The sequence below is a fragment of the Salmo salar genome, chromosome 10, assembly GCF_965601325.2.
Source record: "Salmo salar chromosome 10, fSalSal1, whole genome shotgun sequence".
NCBI lineage: Eukaryota > Metazoa > Chordata > Actinopteri > Salmoniformes > Salmonidae > Salmo > Salmo salar.
Genome location: NC_138300.1, coordinates 87491244 through 87518515, shown reverse-complemented (window position 1 = coordinate 87518515; position 27272 = coordinate 87491244). Strand labels below are relative to the sequence as shown.

The 27272-nt window shown below is 41.3% G+C and overlaps 1 protein-coding gene across 1 annotated transcript in view; it reads left to right on the top strand.

Moving 5' to 3' along the window:
* Positions 1–14708, top strand: part of cdh13 (cadherin 13, H-cadherin (heart)) — a 515993-nt gene extending 501285 nt beyond the window's left edge. Inside the window, exon 14 of the mRNA XM_045688176.2 lies at positions 13487–14708. Coding sequence (XP_045544132.1) covers positions 13487–13494 — 8 coding nt within the window. The 3' untranslated portion in view covers positions 13495–14708. The remainder of the gene's footprint in view (positions 1–13486) is intronic.
* Positions 14709–27272: the final 12564 nt, after the last annotated feature.

Below are 27272 nucleotides of genomic sequence, written 5' to 3'. Positions count from 1 at the left end.
CTCTCTCTCTCTCTCTCTCTCTCTCTCTCTCTCTCTCTCTCTCTCTCTCTCTCTCTCTCTCTCTCTCTCTCTCTCTCTCTCTCTCTCGGTGGTCTATGTGTTAGATGCTTTGTTATCCGTGGCCAATGTGGAAACAGCCAGTATGTGGATGAGCCCAGTTAATGTTAATTGGGTGGCATGCAGAGCTTGCCACCATACTGTACTGATAGACCTCGGCATTCATTAACCAACTAAAGCATGTTGTTTCATTGGCCAAAACCATAGCTGAATGGGGTGTGTTATATGGAGTCGCAGTATAGCATCAACAGCAGGCACTGCAGCATATTATTAAGCTGAGCTCTGCAGCATGGAGAGACAGGTAGTGATATATGGAGAGAGGTCATCTTTGTCTGTGTCTCCAGTGGGAGCTGGTGAGAAGAGAGCTGGGCCATAGAGGTCCCTTCTGTATCAGAGTCGGTACGGCGATACACAGAGAGAGATGACTTCTGTCAGGCCACATCAGCCAGACCCAGGCTCTACCACTCAGGCACAGATAGAGGAGACTGATCACTCTTGTCGTGGAGCCAGATAGTGAGAGAAGTCGAGGGGAAAGATACTGTGATTTCAATTCCCTTATCACCAGGCTGAACTCTGACCCCTCAGCAGAAAGACAGTGAAAAAATGGAAAGAGCTCAAGGCAAGTGACAGAAAAGTCTGTCTAACACCCACACTATCTCCCTTCCATACTGTACGTGCATGCTGTCTAACACCCACACTATCTCCCTTCCATACTGTACGTGCATGCTGTCTAACACCCACACTCTCTCCCTTCCATACTGTACGTGCATGCTGTCTAACACCCACACTCTCTCCCTTCCATACTGTACGTGCATGCTGTCTAACACCCACACTCTCTCCCTTCCATACTGTACGTGCATGCTGTCTAACACCCACACTCTCTCCCTTCCATACTGTACGTGCATGCTGTCTAACACCCACACTCTCTCCTTCCATACTGTACGTGCCACAGGCAGGTTGGGAGGACGGGCTCATAATAATCCCTGGAATGGAATTTATGGAATGGTTTCAAACACATGTGTTTGTTACTATTGTTACCTCCCCTCACCACCCCCCTGTGGTACGTACGTTTATGTGCCTTCACCCACACACTGTAAAGACACAATTTCTGAACACATTCACACACATGTACTTTCTGTAGGTTTGACATTTACACTGCATCTCCCTGCAGGCCTTCTATAGCAGGCTCTATGTATGGGAAGGAAAGGTGTGAAACACTGTATGGGTGGTGGAGCTTGCTGTAAGTCCACCAGAGAGGACTGCACTCAACCTAAGGAGAGATGCTGCTCCATCATATGGTTGGGCAATATTACGATAGTAACAGATATCGAAGATGATTGACAGCCATCTAATTTTGACAGCCATCCACATTTTCTCTTTTCTCTTCATTTGATATGAACATAACTTCTGTTTTTATGCATGCTGGCTTTCTCCCGCCTCCTCCCGCCCCGCTACTTCATGATCAAACAATTCATTTATTTAACAGAGTTCTCCGAAAGTTTTAAGTTGTTTCTGAATAACCTAAAAACATGACAAGCCTAAGGTAATAATGAGATAGTTATAACAAACAATAGCAATATAGAAAAATCTAACTAGTAGTTTGAACAAATCTTACAGCTGAGCAAAGCTTAGTCTAAAAGAAAGAAGGCAACAGTAAACATGTCGTTCCCCACGAATGATGCAGGGCCAGTGGTGTCTGAGATATGTCAAATTTCAGTTCAAACAGTTCAAAAGATATAAACGTGCCCGTTGTAGCACCACCGTGTGGTCAATATGAATGTTCTTGCATATATTAAGTCTTCACACTGTTTGCAATATGTGTACACATTTTTGTTACAATACAAATATCCTTGACTGATTTTATATGCATTTATGTGACAAGCCACACCCACATGAATGTTTATTGGTCAATAGTGGCCATGTTGTTTTAGGTACTAGTCTGGAAAATATTGCGTTGAGAGACCATTGTCCATAGATGCCACATATATAGTTTCGTGCAGATCAGTCATTCAGTGCCAGAAGAGTAGCATTTTTCACAAAATTCTAAATGGCGGAAAATCTGTCATGGTGGACCTTATGGGTTGTGAGGAGAGGGACCTATGACCCGAATTCCATGACTTAAGGTCAAATGGGATGAGGGGCGTGACCTTTCAAAGTTAGCATTTTCATTCTGTTGTTATAGTGACCCCATCTGGCCAATCAGTGTAATTTAGTAAATTCCGGATCTCTATGGCAAGACGCATCATTCACCCAGGTTTTGTCAAAATCGGGCCAGTGCTGTTTTGAGATATCACGTGTGATAAACGCACCAACGTACTAACAGACGGAAACAGATAAACACTCCCCTCCCTGACTTCATCGTGTGAGACAATGATGCACGCATCCCTCCTCCTTGCTGTTCCGAACCAAACGGCCAAAGCCAAATCCTACTAATTAAAATAGCCCATCAATAGCATTAAGAAAAGTTAAAGTTATTAAGAATATTTCCCAAATAGGCTATTCTAAATAAGTGTTTAATGTCCTAGTTGCAGCTTTCAAATGGGAACAATTCTGAAAGTCAGAGTCTATAGGTGATTCTCTATCACAGTTTTATTTTGAATGACAGATTTTAAAGGCGACAAGAATTGACATCGAGCAAACAAAACCAATATGGAAAAATCTAATGGGAAGTCAAAAGAAAACTTACAGCTTAGCAAAGCTTATGAGATAAACAATGTGTAAAGTAGGCTATTTCCATAGGCTATTATTAGCAATGTATAGAAACTACCTACAATGTACAGAAGCCTAGACCTAATAACAGTGGAAGATTAGGCAAACATTTGAATCACATTTCTGTGGACAGTTGCATGCTCTGCAGCCAGGTTGTCATGATTTCATATCAAATCAAATCAAATTAAAATGTTATTTGTCACATATATAACAGGTGTAGACTTTACAGTAAAATGCTTACTTACAAGCCCTTAACTAACAATGCAGTTTTAAGAAAATACCAACAACAAAAAGTAAGAGATAAGAAAAACAAATAATTAAGGAGCAGCAGTAAATAACAATAGCGGGGCTATATACAGGGGGCACCGGTTCAGAGTCAGTGTGTCTATGTGCGGGGGCACCGGTGTCGAGGTAATTGAGCTAATTATGTACATGGAGGTAGGGTTATTAAAGTGGCTATGCATAGATAATAACAGAGAGTAGCAGCAGCGTAGGGTGGATGGGGAGGGGGGGTACAAATAGTCTGGGTAGCCATTTGATTAGCTGTTCAGGAGTCTTATGTCTTGGTGGTAGAAGCTGTTTAGAAGCCTCTTGGACCTAGACTTGGCGCTCTGGTACCGCTTGCCGTGCGGAAGTGAGAGAATAGTCTATGACTAGGGTGGCTGGAGTCTTTGACAATTTTTAGGGCCTTCCTTGCACACTGCCTGGTATAGAGGTCCTGGATGGCAGGAAGCTTAGCCCAGGAGATGTACTGTGCCTTGCGGTCGAAGGCGGAGCAGTTGCCATACCAGGCAGTGATTCAATCCATCAGAATGCTCTCGATGGTGTAGCTGTAAAACCTTTTGAGGATCTGAGGACCCATGCCACATCTTTTCAGTCTCCTGAGGGGGGATAGGTTTTGTCGTGCCCACTTCACGACTGTCTTGGTGTGCTTGGACCATGTTAGTTTGTTGGTGATGTGGACGCCAAGGAACTTGCTACACTACAACCTGCTCCACTACAGCCCCGTCGATGAGAATGGGGGTGTGTCAGTCCTCCTTTTCCTGTAGTCCACAATCATCTCCTTTGTATTGATCACGATAAGGGAGAGGTTGTTGTCCTTGCACCACACGGCCAGGTCTCTGACCTCCTCCCTATAGACTGTCTTATCATTGTTGGTGATCAGGCCTACCACTGTTGTGTCATCAGCAAACGTAATGATGGTGTTGGAGTTGTGCTTGGCCATGCAGTCATGGGTGAACAGGGAGTACAGGAGGGGACTAAGCACGCACCCCTGAGGGGCTCCCCGTTTTGAGGATCAGCGTAGCGGATGTGTTGTTAGCCACCCTCACCACCTGGGGGTGGCCCGTCAGGAAGTCTAGGATCCAGTTGCAGAGGGAGGTGTTTAGTCCCAGAGCTTTGAGGGAACTATGGTGTTGAACGCTGAGCTGGAGTCAATGAATAGCATTCTCACATAGGTGTTCCTTTTGTCCAGGTGGGAAAGGGCAGCGTGGAGTGCAATAGAGATTGCATCATCTGTGGATCTGTTGGGGCGGTATGCAAATTGGAGTGGGTCTAATGTTTATGGGATAATGGTGTTGATGTGAGCCATGACCTTTCAAAGCATTTCATGGCTACAGACGTGAGTGCTACGGGTCGGTAGTCATTTAGGCAGGTTACCTTAGTGTTCTTGGGCACAGGGACTATGGTGGTCTGCTTGAAACATGTTGGTATTACAGACTCAGACAGGGGGAGGTTGAAAATGTCAGTGAAGACACCTGCCAGTTGGTCAGCACATGCTCAGAGAACACATTGCCCAAGCCTCCCGAGTGGCGCAGTAGTCTAAGAACCTGCATCTCACTGTGCCCCTGCAGTATCTGGTTCAAATCCAGGCTGCATTACATCCGGCCGTGATTGGGAGTCCCATAGGGCGGCGCACAACTGGCCCAGCGTTGTCCAGGTTTGGCCGGGGTAGGCCGTCGTTGTAAATAAGAATTTGTTCTTAACTGACTTGGCTTGTTAAATAAAGGTTTAAAAAAATAAATAATCAATCTTCTTCAGTGGGCAGCAAGCGCCAAAGTGACTGTCTCTCTGCCCAGCCCAGCACAACAGAAAAATCCATATCCGCATGTACCCTCCTGCTCCTTCCCTACTTTTCGAGGATAAAGAACTCAGCCGGGGTTACTTTTACAGACCCTTAAATAATGTATGCAAGCCTCTGGGACAGAGCCAGTGTTAAGCATACACAAATATTCCACTCTTTTGACCTAAGCAGCTAGGTCCCTGGCTGAATCCTGGAGCTTATGGGTCCAGTCAGTCCCTGTTGATGTGAGCCTCTACCGTGCGATGAGTGTAGCAGGACTTTCACACATACCTGTAACTCATGAGGCCTCAAATCCCACCTTGAGTTCTGCTGCTGTACCTCTGTTAACAGAGCCTAATTGGACAGGGTGGATTTCATGTCAAGCAACATACAGATGTAGCGTGTGTGTATTGTTTTGTTTGTTTGTGTGTGGTGGATTAAATGATCTGGATGGTGCTTACTGTTTGCAGGCAAACACAATAATGGCCATCGTTAGTAAGAGTACTAATACATGTAGGATAGCTAATTTGTTGAGGAAATTCTCTCATTTAGATTGTAAAACCAATTTGCCAGTTTGACAGAGATGACCACAGTGCCCCCTGTCTCACTGTCAGTGAATGGCCTGACTGACTGACAGAGTTTGTTTGTATTACAGTCCCTCCAGTATTTTGTGATTCTGCGATTGCAGAGTTTTTTACTAAATCAACAATTCCCTGAATATTATGGCTTGCGAATTTGGCCAATAACCGCCCTATTACTGCATAAAACTGTCAAATCATTGCAATATTACTGTGTATAACTGTCCGATCACCGCACTACAAAAAGGGGGTGCTCAAATGTAACCAATCACCTTACTTTTATTGCATAAAATGGTTCAATCAAGCAACACGTCAACAAACTTTCCACCACATTTTTGTGATAAATCAGACAAAATCATTGCAACTTGCCATGCAAAATGTAAAAATTGTCACAACAAAATCAAGCATTTTGGCCCGCAACTATCACAAAAGAATGCTGCAGAATCCTGAAGGGACTGGTACTATCTTTCTCCAGCAGGTTCTGGCAGGTCTGAAATGGAAGTCTAGCATCATGTGATGTTAGGGCTGTAGGAGCTGCTGGATGGACAGCAGCATGTAAAAACAGTAAATAGAGTTGTTTTTTCACATGAGCGCTGTGGGCACCACTGGCCTTTTAAGATAATTTTGTTTTTATGTATTTAGCTTATAAGGGAAACACATGTGAGTGGAGGTGATAAAGTGAAAGGCATGGGTGAACGAGCAGCTGCAGTATTAAACCAGTTGACATTTCCTCTCCTACTCCCATTGGGCTGTCTCAAGGCTCAGTCACCATCCTGCAATCTCCCCTACGCCCACAGCCCATCACTGCCTGTTCTGCTTTCTAACATATATCCTGGGCTGTGTACTAGTTACAGTATAATGTTGGCCGCATTGGGACACATTCACAATGATGAGCCTGTTATCAGCTATCAGTTAAAGGCTAAAATGTTGATGAGGCTCTTTAAGGCATATTTTACATTTATTCCCTGTGTGGGTGTGTTGTTGTTACTGTTGTTCTCAGATGCTCAGGTGAGCACTGTGGGATTTTATAAGCTGTTGGAGATTTGATAAAGGGCTGCTGCCGAATCTCAGAGAAAGAAATGGCAATTAATCCACAAATAGGGAAATAAACCCAGGCAGATAGCCTGCCTCAGTCAGCCAACGTGCATCCACCCTCCCTGATGAGTACACACACACACACACACACACACACACACACACACACACACACACACACACACACACACACACACACACACACACACACACACACACACACACACACACACACACACACACACACACACACACACACACACACACACACACACACACACACACACACACACACACACACACACACACACACACACACACACACAGTGATGTTTAAATCCCCTTTTCAGCCCAGACAGCCACTTTCCCTGCTCTAATCCACTCGGTAACAGGAGCAGGTTATTTAGGAGGAGGAGAAATGGGATCCGCCTCCTCCTTGGTAATTTTAATTATTCCTCTTTTAATCCCTTTGTTTTGATTTAATAGGAATGACATTACCTGGTTGATAAACCCTCTTCCCCTCCAATTAAAAATACTATAATCTTTGTTTGCCAATGTCATGTTTAATACTGTGTCTAGCCTAGTCACGACAGTTTTACTGAATTGTGGCACTTGACACTTTGAGATATTTCATCAAATCAGCAATCAGTGTGTTGTTTCCTACCTTCACCACCTGGGGGCGGCCTGTCAGGAAGTTCAGGACCCAGTACCACAGGGCGAGGTTCAGACCCAGGGCCCCGAGCTTAATGATGAGCTTGGAGGGTACTATGGCGCTGAAGGTTGAGCTATAGTCAATGAACAGCATTCTTATGTAGGTATTCCTCTTGTCAATATGGGATAGGGCAGTGTGCAGTGCAATGGCGATTGCATCGTCTGTGGATCTATTGGGGCGGTAAGCAAATTTAAGTCGGTCTAGGGTGTCGTAAGGTGGAGGTGATGTGATCCTTAACAAGTCTCTCAAAGCAGTTCATGATGACAGAAGTGAGTGCTACGGGGCAAAAGTCATTTAGTTCAGTTACCTTTGCTCTCTTCGGTACAGGAACAATAGTGGACATCTTGAAGCAAGTAGGGACAGCAGACTGGGATAGGGAGAGATTGAATATGTTGGTAAACACTCCAGCCAGCTGGTCTGCGCATGCTCTGAGGACACGGCTAGGGATGCCGTCTTGGTTGGAAGGTGGTAAGCAAATTGAAGTGGGTCTAGGGTGTCAGGTAAGGTAGAGGTGATATGATCCTTAAGTAGCATCTCAAAGCACTTCATGATGACAGAAGTGAATGGTTCGGGGCAATAGTAATTTAGTTCAGTTACCTTTGCTTTCTTGGGTACAGGAACAAAGGTGGACATCTTGAAGCAAGTGGGTACAGCAGAATGGGATTGGGAGAGATTGAATATGTCCGTAAACACTCCAGCCAGCTGGTCTGTGCATGCTCTGAGGATGCGGCTGGGGATGCCGTTTGGGCTGGCAACCTTACGAGGGGTTAACACACTTAAATGTCTTCATCACGCCGGCCACAGTCCTTTGGAGCGGGCCGTGTTGGTGGCACTGTGTTATCCTCAAAGCGGGCGAAGAAGGTGTTTAGCTTGTCCGGAAGCAAGACTTCGGTGTCCGCGACGTGGCTGGTTTTCCCTTTGTAATCCATGATTGTCTCGTGTCTGAGCCGTTGAATTGCGACTCCACTTTGTCTCTGTACTGACGTTTTGCCTGTTTGATTGCCTTAAGGAGGGAATAACTACACTGTTTGTATTCCAGTCACCTTGCCATGGTTAAATGCGGTGGTTTGCGCTTTCAGTTTTGCACAAATGCAGCGATCTATCCACGGTTTCTGGTTTGGGTAGGTTTTAATAGTCACCATGGAACAACATCCTCTATACACTTCCTGATGAACTCAGTCACCGTGTCGGTGTATACGTCAATGTTATTCTGAGAGGTTACCTGGGACATATCCCAGTCCACGTGATCAAAACAATCCTGAAGCATGGATTCCGATTGGTCAGACCAGTGTTGAATAGACCTTAGCACGGTACTTCCTGTTTGAGCTTAGGAAGGGACGATCAAAATGTTGTGATCTGATTTGCCGAAGGGAGGGCGGAGAGGGCCTTGTAGGCATCTCAAAAAGGCGGAGTAGCAGTGGTCTAGTGTTTTTCCAGAGCGAGTACTACAGTCAATGTGTTGATAGAACTTTGGTAGTGTTTTCCTCAAATTTGCTTTGTTAAAATCCCCAGCTGCAATAAATGTGGCCTCAGGATATGTGGTTTCCAGTTTGCATAAAGTCCAATGTAGTTCCTTGAGTGCCATCGTGGTATTTGCTTGAGGGGGAATATAAACGGCTGTGACTATAACCGAAGATAATTATCTTGGGAGGTAATACGGTTGGCATTTGATTGTGAGGTATTCTATGTCAGGTGAAGAAAAGGACTTGAGTTTCTGTGTGTTATCACAATCACATCATGAGTCATTAATCATGAAACATACACCTCCGCCTTTCTTCTTCCCGGAGAGTTCTTTATTCCTGTCTGCGCGATGTACTGAGAACCCAGATGGCTGTATGGACGGGGACAGTACATCCCGAGAGAGCCATGATTCTGTGAAACAGAGTATGTTACAGTCCCTGATGTCTCTCTAGAAGGAGATCCTCGCCCTGAGCTCGTCTACTTTATTGTCCAGAGACTGAACATTAGCGAGTAATATACTCGGAAGCAGTGGATGGTGTGCACGCCTCCTGAGTCGGACTAGAAGTCCTTTCCGAATACCTCTTCTCTGCCGGCAGCCTCTTGGATAAATTCAATTGCCCTGAGGGGTACGAACAAAGTATCATGGTCATAATGCTGGTGAGTTACCGCTGCTCTGATATCCAAAAGTTATTTCCAGCTGTACGTAAGAACACAAAAAACATTATGGGCTAATAATGTAAGAAATAACACACAAAAAAACTAAATACTGCAGAGTTGCTTAGGAACTGGAAGCAGAGCTGCCATGTCTGTCGGTGCCATGTCGGTTTGGCAAAGGATAATTTGAACAGCACATATCTTTTTTTCATACTATAAAACGCAAATGTTTCTAGTTGTTCTAGTTGTCAGAACTACTTTCTTTAAAGTCATAATGGGAAGCAGAGAGTGACAGTGAGGGTTGTTGCTATATGATTAGACTTTCAAAGGGCAAACTTTACACTCCTCCTTCTCTTTACAAATGGAGCAGATATTGGATATGGCTCACTGTATGCTGTGAGACGTGTCTCCTGACATATTGACATTGAGAATGAGATGAAGATGGAGGAGAGAAAGAAGGGTAGATCCACAGGCAGGCAGGGAGGATGGTAATTATTCTGGACTGGATTTTACGAGGGCAGCGTGTGAGTTATTATGTTTGCCCCAACTCCAGCTGACTTCTGCCAGTAGCACTTTCACCCAATTAAGGTGATGTTGATTAGATCAAACAGCCCTCTGTCTCCCTCTATCCCGCTCTCTCTCTCTCTCTGCCTCCTATCCTTCTTTCCGTCTCTTTCTCTCTCTCTCTCTCTCTCTCCCTCTTTCTTTCTCTCTCCATCATTCCCTCCACATCTCAGACTCTCCAGGTAGAGCAGGTGTGCTGGTCACATTTCCCTTCCCATTTTCACTCAGATTGGTGGGGGTAAGGGTCTCTCTTATCCGCTCCGTGCCTGACTTTATTGCCTCCATGTGAGAGCTGAGGTGAATTGATTTAGCTGTTTATTTTCATTTTTCAGGCCGTGAGTTTTTAGCCAGAGGGGAAAGAATTGGTATGTTTCAAGGCCTGCACGCATGGATAAAGGTTCCCAGAGTCTCATTACATTCGCAAAACACATCTCTGAAGCATGAGTGTCTTCGCTGTGCTCCAGAGTGTTATTCAACTTATAGTTCCTTTTCAGAATCACTTAGACCAACACAGTAGAAAAGAGGCCCAGTGAAAAACAATTGTGAAAATAAAAAAATCTATAGTTCCTCCCATTAGATATATCCCCCATCAAATCAGGCCCGCTTCGATCGTTTCAAAATTTTGGGATGTCTAAGGGCCAATTCATTTCAGAATGTCTCACAAAATTACAGTTCACATTTCTCAAAACCACTCTCTAAACATATTTTGAGGACACAGTGGAGAAGAGAGAGGAGCAAAGACAGATGGAAAACACACACACACACACACACACACACGCACAAAGGTAAAAGGGAGCTGAATACAAATCATTGAGACTCCTGAACATCTAATAAAATGGCTACCCAGACTATTTCCATTGCCCCCCCCCCCTTTTACACCACTGCTACTGTCTGTTGTTATCATCTATGTATGGTCGCTTTGATAACTCGACTGGCCGGTGCCCCCTCGCATTGACTCTGTGCCGGTACCCCCCTGTATATCGCTGTTGCTATTTTACTGTTGCTCTTTAATTACTTGTTACTTTTATTTCTTATTCATACTTTTTTTTATATATATTTTTTTAAACTGCATTGTTGTTTAGGGGCTCGTAAGTAAGCATTTCACTGTTGTATTCAACCATGTGACTAATACAATTTGATTTGATTTGAATCTAACTGTGTATACCCAATTTATCAAGGAAAGTAAGAGTGGTGGAATCATTTTCATTTACATATCTCCTTTAAACTATTTTGTACTGCATGCATTTTACTTGTCGATCAGCAGTGAAGGAAAATATTTTGACATTTAGTTTGTTAAAGAAAACTGGACCCTTGAGCACATCATGAACTTAACTCTCCATGTATAGATGGGCAATCTCATCTCTTTCTGTATATCAGATATAAAATGCCTTTTCTATGGGCTAAAGAAATAGCCGCTACAATGCCTCCCCATTCACATAGCAGAATCTGTGTAGCATACAGACCTTGAGCAACAGCACAGCTGCTCTGCAGCAGAGAGAGTGCCTGTCTCCACTAGCAACAGGAACGACACACTCCTACACAAGCTCAGGCAGGATCAGTCCCATGGTCCTGAGGGGCTGTCCTAACTGTCCAGACACGGCTGAAAAACAACCATACTCATACAGCGGCTACATGTCATAATGGAGAGAGAAAGACAGAGACGGAGTTCTGAGTAGAGCCCACAGTGACAGAACAGAGGAATGGGAGATGGCAGAGGGAGACAGACAGCTGGATCGATAACAACTCACATTTCATAACGCTGGGTGTGTAGAACACGTGTCTGTGTGAAGAAAGGTTTAGCTAGCAGCACGAAATGTACCCAAAGTCTGTGCATCAATCTGATTTATTTCACTATAAGATATATATATTTATTACCCTACTTATATGTAACTTGTTATAAATTACTCTGTGTACATATAAAGGCACCAGACTGCAATTCATGTGTGTTTTTTCTGCATGTCTTGGGACTTGTGTGATACATACAGTGCATCCGCAAAGTATTCAGACTCCTCGACTTTTTCCACATTTTGTTACGTTACAGCCTTATTCCAAAAATGGATTAAATAGCTTTTTCCATCACCAATCTACATACAATACCCCATAATGACAAAGCAAAAACAGTTTTTAGATATTTGTGCAAATAAAAAAAAATAACTGCAATATCACATTTACATACGTATTCAGACCTTTTGTTGAGGCACCTTTGGCAGCCATTGCAGCCACGAGTCTTCTTCGGTATGACGCTACATTCTTCTCTGAAGATCCTCCCAAGCTCTGTCAGGTTGGATGGGGAGCGTCGCTGCACAGGTATTTTCAGGTCTCTCCAGAGATGTTCGATCGGGTTCAAGTGGAAAAACAACCCCACAGCATGATGCTGCCACCACCATGCTTCACCCTAGGGATGGTGCCAGGTTTCCTTCAGACATGATGCTTGACATTCAGGCTAAAAAGTTCCATCTTGGTTTCATCAGACCAGAGAATCTTGTTTTTCATTATCTGAGAGTCCTTTAGGTGCCTTTTGAAAAACTCCAAGTGGGCTGTCATTTGCCTTTTACTCGGGAGTGGCTCTGTCTGGCCACTAACATAAAGGCCTGATTGGTGGTGCTGCAGAGATGGTTGTCCTTCTGGAAGGTTTTCCTATCTCCACAGAGGAACTCTGGAGCTCTGTCAGAGTGACCATTGGGTTCTTGGCCACCTCCCTGACCAAGGCCCTTCTCCCCGGATTGCTCAGTTTGGCTGGGTGGCCAGCTCTATGAATAGTCTTGGTGGTTCCAAACTTCTTCCATTAAAGAATGATGGAGGCCACTGTGTTCTTCGGGACCTTCAATTCTGCAAAAAAAAATTATGTTGGCACACTTCCCCAGATCTGTGCCTCGACACAGTCCTGTCTCAGAGCTCTACGGACAATTCCTTCAACCTCATGGCTTGGTTTTTGGTCTGACATGCACTGTCTACTGTGGGACCTTATATAGACAGGTGTGTGCGTTTCCAAATCATGTCCAATCAATTGAATTTACCACAGGTGGACTCCAATCAAGTTGTAGAAACATCTCAAGGATGATCAATGGAAACAGGATGCGCTTGAGCTCAATTTCGAGTCTCATAGCAAAGGGTCTGAAAACTTATCTAAATAAGGTATTTCTGTTTTTTCTTTTTTACACATTTGCAAAGATTTCAAAAAACTGTTTTCACTTTGTCATTATGGGTTATTGTGTGTAGATTGCTAAGGATATTTTTTCATGCATTTTAGAATATGGCTGTATTGTAACAAAATGTAGAAAAAGTCAAGGGGTCTGAATAGTTTCCGAATGCACTGTAACCACTATAAATACATGTTCCATTCAGCAGGGCGTGACAGAGGAGCACATGTCATTGTCAAGCTCTCAAATGTTTCCATGGCCATTATACACAGACCAATAATTGAGTCTCTTTATTCTGTCTAAATCTGTACCAAGGGAGTATATTTCGATCTTCTCTGTCCTCTCCATCCTGAATGTTTAATGTAGGATACCTATCACCTGTCTTGTGTAATTGATTGCAACTGATCTGTGTTGACGATGCCCTTGACTATCTGTTTATCTTTCTCTTCCTCTCCCTGTCATTCTCTCTTCTGCTTTTTCACTTTCTATCCACTATTCTCTCTTTTCTTACCAGGCCTGTAAATTGTGATGAAACCTACTGTAGTCTACTTGCAACACTGAAGAGAAACAACATATCTCACCTACGCCATCAAGCCTAAGGAGAGAAGACCTCTCACCATAACTAAAACAACTAGCAAACAATTACACAAAAACACAATTCAGACTGGCCCTCTGTGGTATTAAGCTTCTTGGGTTTCCCCACATTATCTTACCCAGCCCCCTGTTCCCCACCAGCTTTTAGTTACCCCCCTTCACCTCTTCCCCACCCCTCTCTCCGTCCACTACCGCCTCTAGCTTTGTTCCCCCTCCCCTGAACAGTTGTCCTTGCCCCTCGTCTTCTCCCTCGCCCATCCTTCTCCCACCCCTCGCCCGCCCGTCTCCTCCGTCCATCTCTGTGGGTTCTGTTGTCACGGACACCACCGCCTGAATGGACTCTTTCGCTGGGCAAGGAAACACTGCATAGTCTGAGCTACTGGATACTGGATGGGGAACAGCATTGACTTTTTGATGTATTACTTTATTTTCTCGTCACAGATGAGTGTATTTGATCTTGTTTCCTACTGTAATGAGAGAAAAAAAAAACTGTTTTTGTCTGCAGTGGTTGTGGTTAGGGCAAGGTGGTAGCCATAAGCCTTCTCAAGTCAGAAGTTTCTGGAGTCTTTTTTGATTCGTTCTGTTTCTATTGCATTAGTTGTCATGGAGTGGAAAACAATATATCTTTATAGTAACGGTGTGAAACTTACAAAAAAGTACACTATATATATTTTATTTTTTACCATTGTACAAATATATTAATTAACTTATGTATTTGGACTGCCGGTTCTTCAATTACCCCCACAGAAAAAAGAGAAACATTTTTGTGGACTTTAGGCACTATTTCTAATGCTATCGATGTGTTTTACTATTTTTAATGTACATCTCCAGTTTTTTGAGAATCTGTGATTAATTTTAATCTGGAGTCTTGAATTGCTTTGCTGATTAGCAATCTGTCTGCCTTGTGTTACATGGTTTTGTTTCTCTGCCACTAGTACCGCCTCCCCCTGAGTCACACAAAGAGGTCAAGGAAGGCTAGTGAATTGGTGGTTCATTTTTTTTGCACTCGTAAAAAAAAATGGTGTGTGTGGGTTTGTGTGGAAGACCCCATGAGTCACGATAAAGCAAGAAAAATGTGACATTTTGAGTGAGTTATGTCTGTCTTTTGCACTAATTTAATAAAGCCGTTACTGTAATTCCCATCACATTAAGTTTTATTGCTTGTAAGAGCCCCTACAGGGCTTTTAAGTGTGTTTACCAACTGTTTTTGACAGCAAAACGGAGACCCAAGGCTTCTCACAGACATCCTACTATTACTTATTCATACTCCTTCACACATGGACACCTACATGACAGAGCTCATTTACATAGAGACCACATGTATAGTACTTGATGAAAGCAGGCATCCCACAGATGATGTGTAGGTAGCTGTGTGTGGGGGGGAGGGATACTCTGTGATTGCCTGAGACAACTCATTGGTTGTGTCTGGCTGCTAGCCTAGTGGTTAGAGTATTGGGCCAGTTCGATTCCCCGAGCCGAGAAGGTGAAAAATTTGTCAAAGTGTCCTTGAGCAAGGCACTTAACCCTAATTGCTCCAGGGTCGCCGTTGATAATGGCAGATCCTGGCCATGACCCCACTCTCTGAGTGTGTCTCAGGGAGAGTTGAGATATGCAAAAAGCACATGTCCAATTCACACATCAAATAGGACAAATATACTGTATTCACCCACCAAATGATTATTATTTACAATTATTATTATTATTATTATTTGTTTAGCCTTATCTATGAACACATTCTAAAACACATCCTTCTATTCAAGCCGTATCGCAGAAGTTGCCATTTTAGACTGCATTCACGCTAAACGCTGCACATGTCGGCTCAATTGGAAAGTACCTTTACATTTCTATTACGCAATCTGTAACGCTTCAGCGATCCAGATTGAACAGAGCACTTCAATTTATTTCTTACACATCCTCTGACAATGTTCTGTGTGATTGCTATTGATTGCTCTTGCTCTCGTCTTGTCTAGACTGCACTGCACAGTCATTTTTTGGGACTTGTAGTCTTACATGATTTATTTTTTATGTTGATTTTAGAAAACCCCTTGTTCTATCTCTCAAAAGCCTTTTGTCAGCCACCCTGAGTGACAGGCTGCTGCTCATTAGGTCTGGGAGTGTAGATCACAGACAGAATACAGACTCCTCAGTCCTCATAGACACACATACACAGACTTTACTAATGGGTCGTTCCACTAATTTACAGACGTAAATTAATCACTAATCACATTAAATAAATAATAATCTTCAGAAAAGGCTTTGTCAAAGCAACATAATAACGAGGGCTTTACAATGACGGGGAAAACTTGGATACATTTTGGGGTTAAGTGGGTTAAAATCTGCACAGAGGGACAAGTGAAAATGCTTAATTTTTGGTACTTTACATTTATTTCATTCTCCATGTGTTCGATATTAAAGGGCACTTCATTTAATTTAATATGCTTTTAAAATTCAATATTGGTGCACAATTTCCACTTAAATATCAAAGGGACGCAAAGACACTCATTTCGTGGAATGACCGTAATACACTCCAGTCACTAAATTGACACTGAGGGAATTGGTCATGGTGGTGGAGAGCAGTAGTACGGTAAGTTCACCTGAGGTCAACGTCATGTTACCACATTCAGATCTCTCTGGTGCTAATACCTAACTCAGGTTAGATTCTGCTGTCTTTCCCACTCTTACAGTTGATTTCCATGGGTTTGTTATTCTGCACTTTGACTTTTCCTATTCTGCCAGTGCTGCTTACTGTAGAACATGGAAGTGAATGCTGAAGAAGTCTTTCTCACACAGGATACAGAGCCCACTGGGCACAAAGTGGTTGAATCAATGTTGTTTCAATTTCATTTGTCAATTTATTGTGATGTGGAATCTACACGTAAAATACATTGGATTAGCAAAAAGTCATCAACGTAAACTGTTGTTTTGAGGGTGAAATTTCAACCACAGAATTATGCCATCATGTTACCCAATTTTTCTATATATGTTGAATTTGTACTTTTGAAACATCGTCAGATCTTCAACGTTATATCTGCTATAAGAAAAAAATTGTCCAGGCAGCACCTCCTACAGGACTGTTGATCTATCTACAGCTATCCCTTTGGTCTCACATCAAGGCTTTTACCGAACCCAGACTGCTTAGCTTTGATATTTGTCGCTGACTATTACCAATGTGCTATCGTGAGAATGACTGTTTAGGGATTACCACTTTAAAACTAAATAGGTTAACTATTTTGTTGCTATTTTCATTGCAATGGTAAGGTTTAACAGAGCAAATGAACTCATATTTTATCAAGGTAATTATATTTAATAAATTATTCAGGCCTATATAGCATTTGTGAAAAGTAATCAACATCTATTGTTTCAAATTAATCCATTATTCAACTAAAAATAGACAGTACATGGGGTGTCAAGCTTTTTGTTTGATTTCAAATGTAATTCTAACGATAGCTTGCTAATGTTAGCTAACTAGCCAGCTGCCTATGCAAAATCCTCCAGCAGAATACCAAAAACTAGCTGATAATGTTCCTTTTCAATGTAAACACTGGCTAGCTTATTAGTGTTAGCAAGCACCATTATTAGTATAATGCTAGCTGGATAATACAACAAATAGGTAACCCGGCCTATCTTTAGGCCTAAACACTAAATGACAGAACTCATGTTAATTATGATAGCAGGGATATTGGAGAAAGGTTTATTTACTGTGTCTGATTATGGGTAGCTAGTAACCTAACGTAGCAGGCGTAAAAGAAGTGCCTGAAACTAGATCCCCTACATACCGTTCTTGACTAGAAGGAGGTTTTTTTCTGCACTGTTCAACCAATCCAGTGAATGTGGAGCAGTTAAGATTGAGGGTTGCCTTGTTAACGTCCAAAATTCCCCTGAAAACTGGAACATCCGGTTGTTGGAGACTTGGCAGAGGCTAGCTAGCTAGTAATATTAGGCTAATTGTAGAGCCTTTGCTACCACAGATTCCCAGAAAGTCTCAGACTCCAGGACGGGCAAATGCTTATAAGAAAGAAACAAATGAAAACACAAACGTTATCGAATTCAATTGTTACTTGTAATGTAAAAAGCGGAGAAAAAGACAATCATATGTTCTCTGAATTACCTAGCTAGCTAGGTTACTCACCATATTTATAGGATGCAGTTTTGAGTCACCACTAAAATAGTTATTTTGTGTTATTGAGTATCCCTATTTGTTTGTTTAATCTAATTAATCTAATTATGAATCCAAAAATAAAAATCCTTATTATTCTGTAAGAAATATAAGGTATTTTTATATTTTGCAATAAAGTTGACTAAAGTAGAAGCTTATCCTTTGCAGGTATTTTCACTTAATAATGAGTAGTAAGTAAGTATAGTGGCTATAGAAAATCTACACCCCTTTGAATTTTTTTCACGTTGTTGCGTTACAAAATGGGATTAAATTGGATTTCATTTTCATTTTTGTCAAGATCTACTCAAGATACTCTGTAGTGTCAAAGTGAAAAAATAAATAAAACACTACTATGCAGTACCTTGATTAGACACGTATTCACCCTCTAAGTAAATACATGTGTTTCTACCTTTGGCAGCGATTACAGCAGTGACTTTTCTTGGATAAGTCTCTTTGCACACCTGTATTGTGCAATATTAGCCTATTATTGTTTTCAAACATTTTCAAGCTCTGTCAAGGTGTTGGGGATCATGACTAGACAGCAATTTCCAAGGATTTCAATAGATTTCCAAGCAGATTTAAGTAAAAGCTGTAATGTGGCCACTCAGGAACATGCACTGTGTTCTTGGTAAGCAACTCAAGTGTAGATTTGGCTTTGTGTTGTCGGTTATTGTCCTGTTGAAAGGTGAATTCCTCTCCCGGAGTCTGGTGTAAAGCAGACTGAAGCAGGTTTTCCTCTAGGACTTTGCTTGTGCTTAGCTCCATCCTGTTTATTTTTATCCTGAATAACTCTGCAGTCTTTGACAATGTCAAATATACCCATACCATGATGCAGCCACCACCATGCTTGAAAATAAGGAGGCAGTACTCAGTGATGTGTTGTGTTGGATTTGCCCCAAACACAAGGCTTTGCATTTAGGCCAAAAACTGTATTCCTTTGCTGTGTTTTTTTTAAGTATTACTTTATTGCCTTCTTGCAAACATACGTGACCTACCAGCTTCATTCGGTCTTATGTAGCAACATTTAAAATTGTATTTTTACATTGGATCAAAGTAGAGAGTCAGAGCTAGAAAATGGTATATCATACACTACAGTTGACGAACAATGGGAAAGTCATTCTGCTTTGAAAGTTGATAAACTTGTAACCTCACTTTTGAGAAAATGGCCCTTGAATGTTTTGGTACCTACTGGAGAGCTCTTCTTTGTCTACACCCATTCAGCATCATTCACACCATTTTAAGCTTTAGCCCCACCCATCTCTTCACATGTGAGGCTATGCACAAAACAACCAAAGATTTCAAGACTAAAGGCTGGTTTATACTACGGGTGTGTTCGTAAATTTAATTTGGAGTGCCAAAGTGTGCTCTGGGTGTTCGTAAACTCAGAGCGTTGTCAGATTGTCCGTTCGTAATCTCAGAGCGTAGCTAGCCAGTGCGAATTTACCAGCTACGTCTATTGATAGTTGTTGCAGTGACATCGTAAACATTCTATTGAAATAGTTACATGCATAGTGGAGTCTTTTGTTTAGACATGTAGCTAGCTAAACCATTAACCATAATCCCAACTCATAACGTTACTACCCTGCATGAATCTGCAGGTAGCTAACCAACCAGGTTCAATGTTAGCTAGCTAACATTAGGCTACAACTAGCAATGCAAATGGCTCTGAGATATTAATAATATTACTACACAGATCATACACGTAACATTAGCTAATAGCCAGGCAGCTAACGTTAGCTAGCTAGCTAACAGTACACTTTAACTTGAAATGAAAACGACTTTCTGACAAAATTAGAAACATGTAATATCTGAAAATGTAGCTAGCTAGACTCTCTTACCCGTATACATGGATGGACGCTTCTCCCTCTCTGTCATGGATGTCATGGTTGCCCTTCTGTATGTTATCTTTTCAACTCCGTCTGCATATCTGCAATCAAACACCAGAATTTTCTCAATTTCCTTAGCTAAATCCACTGATTTCAAAACTCAGTCCTCCAGAAAGTGGAGAGCAACACTTTTGCAGTTCTACTACGTGATATCTTTAAAAAAAGCCACGTTAGAAAGGATTACCTACACATAATGCAGCCACCCCCATGGTTGAAAATATGATGAATGGTACGCAGTGATGTGTTGCATTGGATTTGCCCCAAAAACTCTTTGTATTCAGGACATTAAGTTAATTTATCATTTTTTGTTGTTGCAGGTTAACTTTAGTGCCTTATTGCAAGCAGGATGCATGTTTTGGAATATTTTTATTTTATACAAGCTTCCTTCGTTTCGCTCTGTCATTTAGGTAAGTATTGGCATGGATGGTCATGTGTGGCTCAGTTGGTAGAGCATGGTGTTTGCAACGCCAGGGTTGTGGGTTCGATTCCCACGGGGGACCAGTACGTAAACATTTTTTTTTTTTATGTATGAAATGTATGCATTCACTACTGTAAGTCGCTCTGGATAAGAGCGTCTACTAAATGACTAAAATGTAATGTAAAATATATTGTGGACTAACTACAATGTTGTTGATCCACCCTCAATTTTCTCCTATCACAGCCATTAAACTCTGTAACTGTTTTAAAGTCACCATTGACCGCATGGTGAAATCCTGAGTGGTTTCCTTCCTTTCAGGCAACTGAACTCGGAAGAATGCCTGTATCTTTGTAGTGACTGGGTGCATTGATACACCATCCAAAGGGTAATTAATAACGTCACCATACTCAAAGGGACATTCAATGTCAGATTTATTTTTTTTACCCATCTACGAATAGGTGCGCTTCTTTGCGAGGCATTGAAAATCCTCCCTGGTCTTTGTGGTTGAATCTGTGTTTGAAATTCACTGCACAATTGAGGGACCTTACAGATAATTTTATCTGTGGGGTACAGGGATGAGGTAGTCATTCAAAATCATGTTAAACACTATTTGTAACGGTCGTCGTAGGAAGTGGACCAAAATGCAGCGGGTACGTGAATGCTCATATTTATTTTATTACGAACACCACACAAAAACAACAAAACGAAAAAAAACTAACGACAGCTAACAGTTCTGCAGGCTAAACATAGCAGTGCACGAATACAACTTCCCACAAAGGGACAGGTGAAAACAGGCTACCTAAGTATGACTCTCAATCAGCAACAACGATGTACAGCTCTTCCTGATTGAGAGCCATACCAGGCCAACACAAAGAAATACACAACATAGATAGAACCTAGAATACGACACATAGAACATAACCCAAAACCCCCGGAATACTCAAACCAAACACCCCTCTACATGAACACACACCCCGAACCACATAAAACAAATACCCCCCTGCCACGTTCTGACCAAACTACAATAACAAATGACCCTTTTACTGGTCAGAAAGTGACACTATTATTGCACAAAGAGTGAGATTCAACTTATTATATGAGTTGTTAAGCACATTTTTACTCCTGGATTTACTTAGGCTTGCCATAGCAAAGATGCTGGATAGTTATTGACTCAAGATATTTCTGCTTTTCATGTTTAATAATTTTTTATTAATTTCTAAAAACATTATTCCACTTTGACATTACAGGCTATTGTGTGTAGAACAGTGACACAAAATCGAGATTTTATCAATTTTAAGTTCAGTCTGTAACACAACAAAATGTGGAAAAAAGTCAAGGTGTGTGAATGCTTTCTGAAGGCACTGTAGGTATACAATAATTACAAGTAAGTAACCCTCGGGATGCACTTAATTTGAACTATCTAAATCATGTGTAACACCGAGTAATTACATTGTATTTAGGCAGATACTACATGTACTCTGTGGTGTACTAGTAACTAGTGTGTTTATCCTCCCACTTGAATGGCGCTTCCAGAAGCTTTAAAATGAGGGCCAGGCTGTTAATATGGGTAATGTACTATATAAGTACACATTAATTACAAATAGGTACCCCTGAAAATACACCTCTTTTTAACTAACTAAATCCTGTTTAAAACCTAGTAATTACATTGTCATAAGACTGATACAGTATTACATGTACTCTGTGGTGTACTAGTGTTTGTTTTTCTCCCACTATGATGGCAAGGATGTTCAGGTTGTGATATTGGGTAATGTACACATTCATTATAAATTAATTAAAAAAATTATAATCTGTGATGAAACCTGTATGCCGTTTAGTGAGGTTGACTAAATCAGATCTGTCTCCGGAAACTCAACCAAGTTAACCCATATGGTACACTTTTTTGTGCTAGCAACACTGAGTGATTTTGAAGAGTGCATTCATGGATAGGTAATTAAAGCCTATTGATCCTCCAACCTTTGCAATCTTGGACAGCCAGCACATCTGTCCATTAGAGATGACAACTTTGTGACAGTTGTTACTGAATCAGATGCAGCTGAGAAGGAACAAAACACAAAATTGGTGAATTTAGTGGAAACTAGCCCATTTGTAACAAGCATGGTAACAAGCATCTGTTGTTACACCTCTGTAATTACAGACTGCAATTCAAATCAAATAAAATTTGAATTGTTCCATGCGCCGAATACAACAGGTCATAGACCTTACCGTGAAATACTTACTTACAAGCCCTTAACCAACAATGCATTTCAAGAAATAGAGTTAAGAAAATATTTGTTAAATAAACTAAAGTAAAAAATGTGATTAAAAAATGAACACAATAAGATTACGTAAAATTAACGAAACTATATACCACCAATAACATGTTATTATTACAGTGTAAGTTTGAGTTTTTACAATCAACTACAATACTTTTTACTGTGTAATTACATGTGTAATAAGGACCCCTTAAAATGACGAGTTTCCATTGGAATTTGGATGTACTTCTAAATTATTAAAGGCATAGTGATTACAAATTGGAAATTGAACAAACTTTTTGCTGTCTTTTAGAGTGGGTGTATATACAGTGCCTTCGAAAACTATTAAAAATAAAACACTGAAATAACACATTTACATAAGTATTCAGACCCTTTACTCAGTACTTTGTTGAAGCACTTTTGGCAGCATTAAGTCTTCTTGGATATGATGCTACAAGCTTGGCACACCTGTATTTGGGGAGTTTCTCCCATTCTTCTCTGCAGATCCTCTCAAGCTCTGTCAGGTTAGATGGGGTGCGTTGCTGCACAGCTATTTCTTTTAAATATTACCCAATTGTCCATATTTAAATAATTTGGTGTCCCAGTGGGAAGCCTCTCTAAGCTAGGTATTATCTACGGCTCCTGTCGGAAAGAAAGGCTCTTAGGGGGGTATTCAGACCCGAGTTACGCACGTGTAAATGGAACTTAATTCCCTTTTTAAGCATTTTTCCTCTCTATGTGTATAGGTGTACTCTGACTTTGAACTTAAGTGTGGGGAAACGCATGCTAGCCAGCTATACATTTGGGTTGGAGATCACAGAACTCGAGTTTTGGCAGAGGTCTGTCTACACATACCCGTATTCTGACCTTGACGTAATGCCACGTTCAAGACAACTCGGAATCTTGGAACCTCCAAGTTAATATGTTTTTTGCGTAGAGCTTCCTATTGGTTGAATCTGATACGTTCCAAGTGAGAAATTTGAGCTTTCTGTGACTAGTTTCCAAGTCAAACATTTCGAAGTTTCCAAGTTCTGAGTTGGCTTGAACACGGCATAATTCCATAATAATTTCACCACCTTTACGTGTGAAGGAACCATTAATAAAAGTTGAGCAACCTGTCAGTTTCAAACATCTACTTAATGTTTTCACAGATAGAAATAACACCATTCTCCATGCACTATAATTTATAAATTGATAAGAGCTGTTATAGCTAGATAAATGAGTAATCAGTTTGGAGAAGGAGATGATAAATACAAATACTGGAAATATCAGGTTTTAAGGTAAGACCCAGATGCAGACACGTCGAATAGACAATGGTTTAATATTCCAACAGGGGCAGGCAATAGACAGGTCAAGGTGGGCAGGGGTCAGTAAACCAGAGGTGGGGCAACGGTACCAGACGGCAGGCAGGCTCAGGGTCAGTGTAGGCAGAGGTCAACATTCCAGAGGTGGGGCAAAGGTGCAGCACGGCAGGCAGGCTCAGGGGCAGGCAGAGTGGTCAGGCAGGCGGGCTCAGAGTCAGGACAGGCACGGGTCAAAACCAGGAGGGCGAGAAAAAGAAAGACTGGGAAAAGCAGGGGCTGAGAACAAGAATGCTGGTTGACTTGACAACAAGACGAACTGGCAACAGAGAACACAGGTATAAATACACAGGGGATAATGGGGAAGATGGGCGACACCTGAAGGGGTGGTGGAGACAATCACAATGTCACGCCCTGACCGTAGAGAGCCTTTTCAATTCTCTATTTGGTTAGGTCAGGGTGTGATTTGGGTGGGCATTCTAGATTATGTATATCTATGTTTGTTTTCTATGTTGGCCTGATATGGTTCCCAATCAGAGGCAGCTGTCTTTCGTTGTCTCTGATTGGGGATCATATTTAGGCAGCCTTTTCTCTTCTCTTCTGAACAGTGGCCTGGCGAGAGAGCAAATGTTCTATGCCATGTGAAATCGCACATTATTAGCTCATTATTATGCATGTATCTAAAACTATCTCCAGAAAACAGATTAAACAAATGCAAATGCAGCGACTTTGCTTTTATTCTGGCTGTACTGTTTGATGTGACTGTGTTAGCCAAAGTCGGCTAGCTAGCAAGCAAGGGATAATAACGTTGCCAGCCATCATGGCAATGGAACATTTAGAACGAACGGCTGTCCATAGATTTAGAATAAAAAGACTTAACAACTGGGTCGCTTCTCTGGCAACCAAACTGATAGAATGAATGACCAGCCAGTTTGGGTAGGAACCCTAGATTTGTGTCGGGACTATATCTTGTGGAAGGATTAAATGGTATTAATAAATTAATCAAAATATTTTTTTATGAAAATATATCAATCATTATTTGAATATGTTGGTAACCCGTTGTATAAAAGTGATAATGCCCTGAAGCTGGTGATAAGTGATGATGCCCTCGACCGCATCTCGGGCCTAACAACACCTGTGCCAATATATCCTCCAAACACTGGCTTCTCTGGCATTATCACTTAAACAGCAACTGCTCTCCGTGTGCTGATGATGTGGACGTCGATTAAGGCAGTCCCCGCAGCTCTCCCTATTCAGAGGGGTTGGGTTAAATGCGGGAAGACACATTTCTATGGAATGCATTCAGCTGAATAACTGACTAATGTAGGTATACACAAGGTTCAATTAAAACATTTGGTTGTGTATCAGTAGTTTTCCTCTTATGTCAGTCACTGACAGTCACACAATTAGCCCATGTCAGCTAACATTTTTTAGATCAGTAAGTTAGTCTAGCAGCCAGCTATCTGAACTTAGAGTAATCATGATCGAATTACCGACCGGGGGTGTCACGTCCTGACCTTAGAAAGCTGTTATTTTCTATGGTAGAGTAGGTCAGGGCGTGACGGGGGGTTTCTAGTTTAGTTTTTCTATGTTGTCAGGTTCTAGTTTTGTATTTCTATGTTGGGTTTTGTTTGGGATGATCTCCAATTAGAGGCAGCTGGTCCTCGTTGTCTCTAATTGGAGATCATACTTAAGTAGGGTTTTTTTCCACCTGGGTTTGTGGGAGATTGATTTTGAGTAGGTGTATTTTGTACTCTGCGTCACGGTTTGTTGTTTTGTTTGGTCAATTTATTTTGTATGTATCGCATAGTTTCACAGTGAAAATAAAATGTGGAACGACACACACGCTGCACTTTGGTCCGCTCCTTCCTACGACAACGGTGACAGGGGGGCCCCCATTGATTTGGCAAAATGAGTAAAATTGCATGAAATTAGTTATAAAATTGCAAAATCTTACATTTTTTACATTTGACATTTTAGTCATTTAGCAGACGCTCTTATCCAGAGCGACTTACAGTAGTGAATGCATACATTTCATACATTATTTTCCCGTACTGGGACTCTCAGCCACATGGCAAAATAGAATTGCAGCAAATTTGCTTTAAAACAGCAGCATTTTTTTTCGATGGCCCATGTGTAGAATTGCAGGAAATTAACTGGGGGCCAACAACATTTCACTATGGGCCCCCTAAAGGCTCAAGCTGGCTCTGACTGCATGTGTGGGTATGGATGTGGGTATGCAGGCCTGATGAGTTCAGATTTTGTGTGGCCCCCACCCCCATCAAAGTTGCTCATCCCTGCCCTATACCATGACAAAGATAATCAATCAACAAACCTCTCAGCCTTTTCAACTGCTCCTCCATTTTACATAGCAGATCTTTAATGATCTGATTGTAGATCTTTAATTATCTGATGGGCAAAGCAAGCAAACATGAGGGAAAAAAATATTATTTATGTTTTTTTATAAAAATACAAAAACAAACCTGTAATTAAGTGAGTTGTCTTTTTAGGAGGAAACCTTTTCTGAAATAAACTAAAGTAGAAATAGAACAAGACCTTCTCCTCTCCTCTCTAAGGTAATGCAGACCTGAGTTAAACACGCGTAAATGGAACTTAATTCCCTTTTTTATGCACTTTTCCATCTATGTGTATTCTGACTTTGAACTTAAGGGAAAAAGCCAGTGCCAGCCAGGTACCTGTTTGGGGTGGAGATCACAGAAATGGAGGTGTGGCACAGTTGTGCCTACAGATACGCCATATTCGGACATTGACTTAATTCCCTCTTAATTCCACCACCTTTATGCATGAGGAAACCATGAATAAGGCTGAGCGAACCTGTCGGTTCCAAGTAGAAAACATCTTCTTTCTTTTTTCTGATAGTAATAACACCATTCTCCATGCACTGTAATTTATAAATTGATAAGAGCTATTGATAAGAGCTAGCTAAATGAGTAATCCGTTTGGATAAGGGAATTGTAAATACAGGCTAAATTACAATTGTAATTTATATAAGATCTATTTTACCTTATGATCGCTGGAGATGAATATGAAACCATTCATATGGCAGGAAACTATTTATGCCACTCCCACAGTGAAGTATGAAATGCTGTGCCATTATGCAGAATTTTAATTGTATGGCTTTTTAACTTGCAGGGAATGCATTTTGATAGGCAAGCCAAATGAGATGACAAGCCAAAGAGTCGCACAAAATGTAACCTTTGTGCTGCCTAGAATGTTTTAATCATATGCCCCAACTTTTTGTATTTCCTTCAATTTGTAGGTTATATGTTAAATATTATTAGCCACTATCAGTAGCGACCACAAGTAATAATCACGTATATTTAACTGCCAATTTAGTGTTTGTAGGTAGGCCCTACCCTACCTTCTTATCATTCCATTCCATTGTTTGATTAAGCCTACCTTTTTTTGTTTACTCTGTAAAAGCAGTCACGTCCATGTGGTTGTTACTGAGGGTCAAGTAGTAGTGGATAATATTTAATGAAGACAAAATACAAATTGTAGTAAAAATAAATCATAACATGCAGACTTTTTACATCATTATGGAACACAAACCATTAGATATTTTCAAATACATGCATCTTAAAAGTTTCATATCACGACATTTCGATTTGAAATCTTTTGGACATCAGAGCAATCTTCAGGGAATCCTATTTAAGTCAGAAAATTATATTC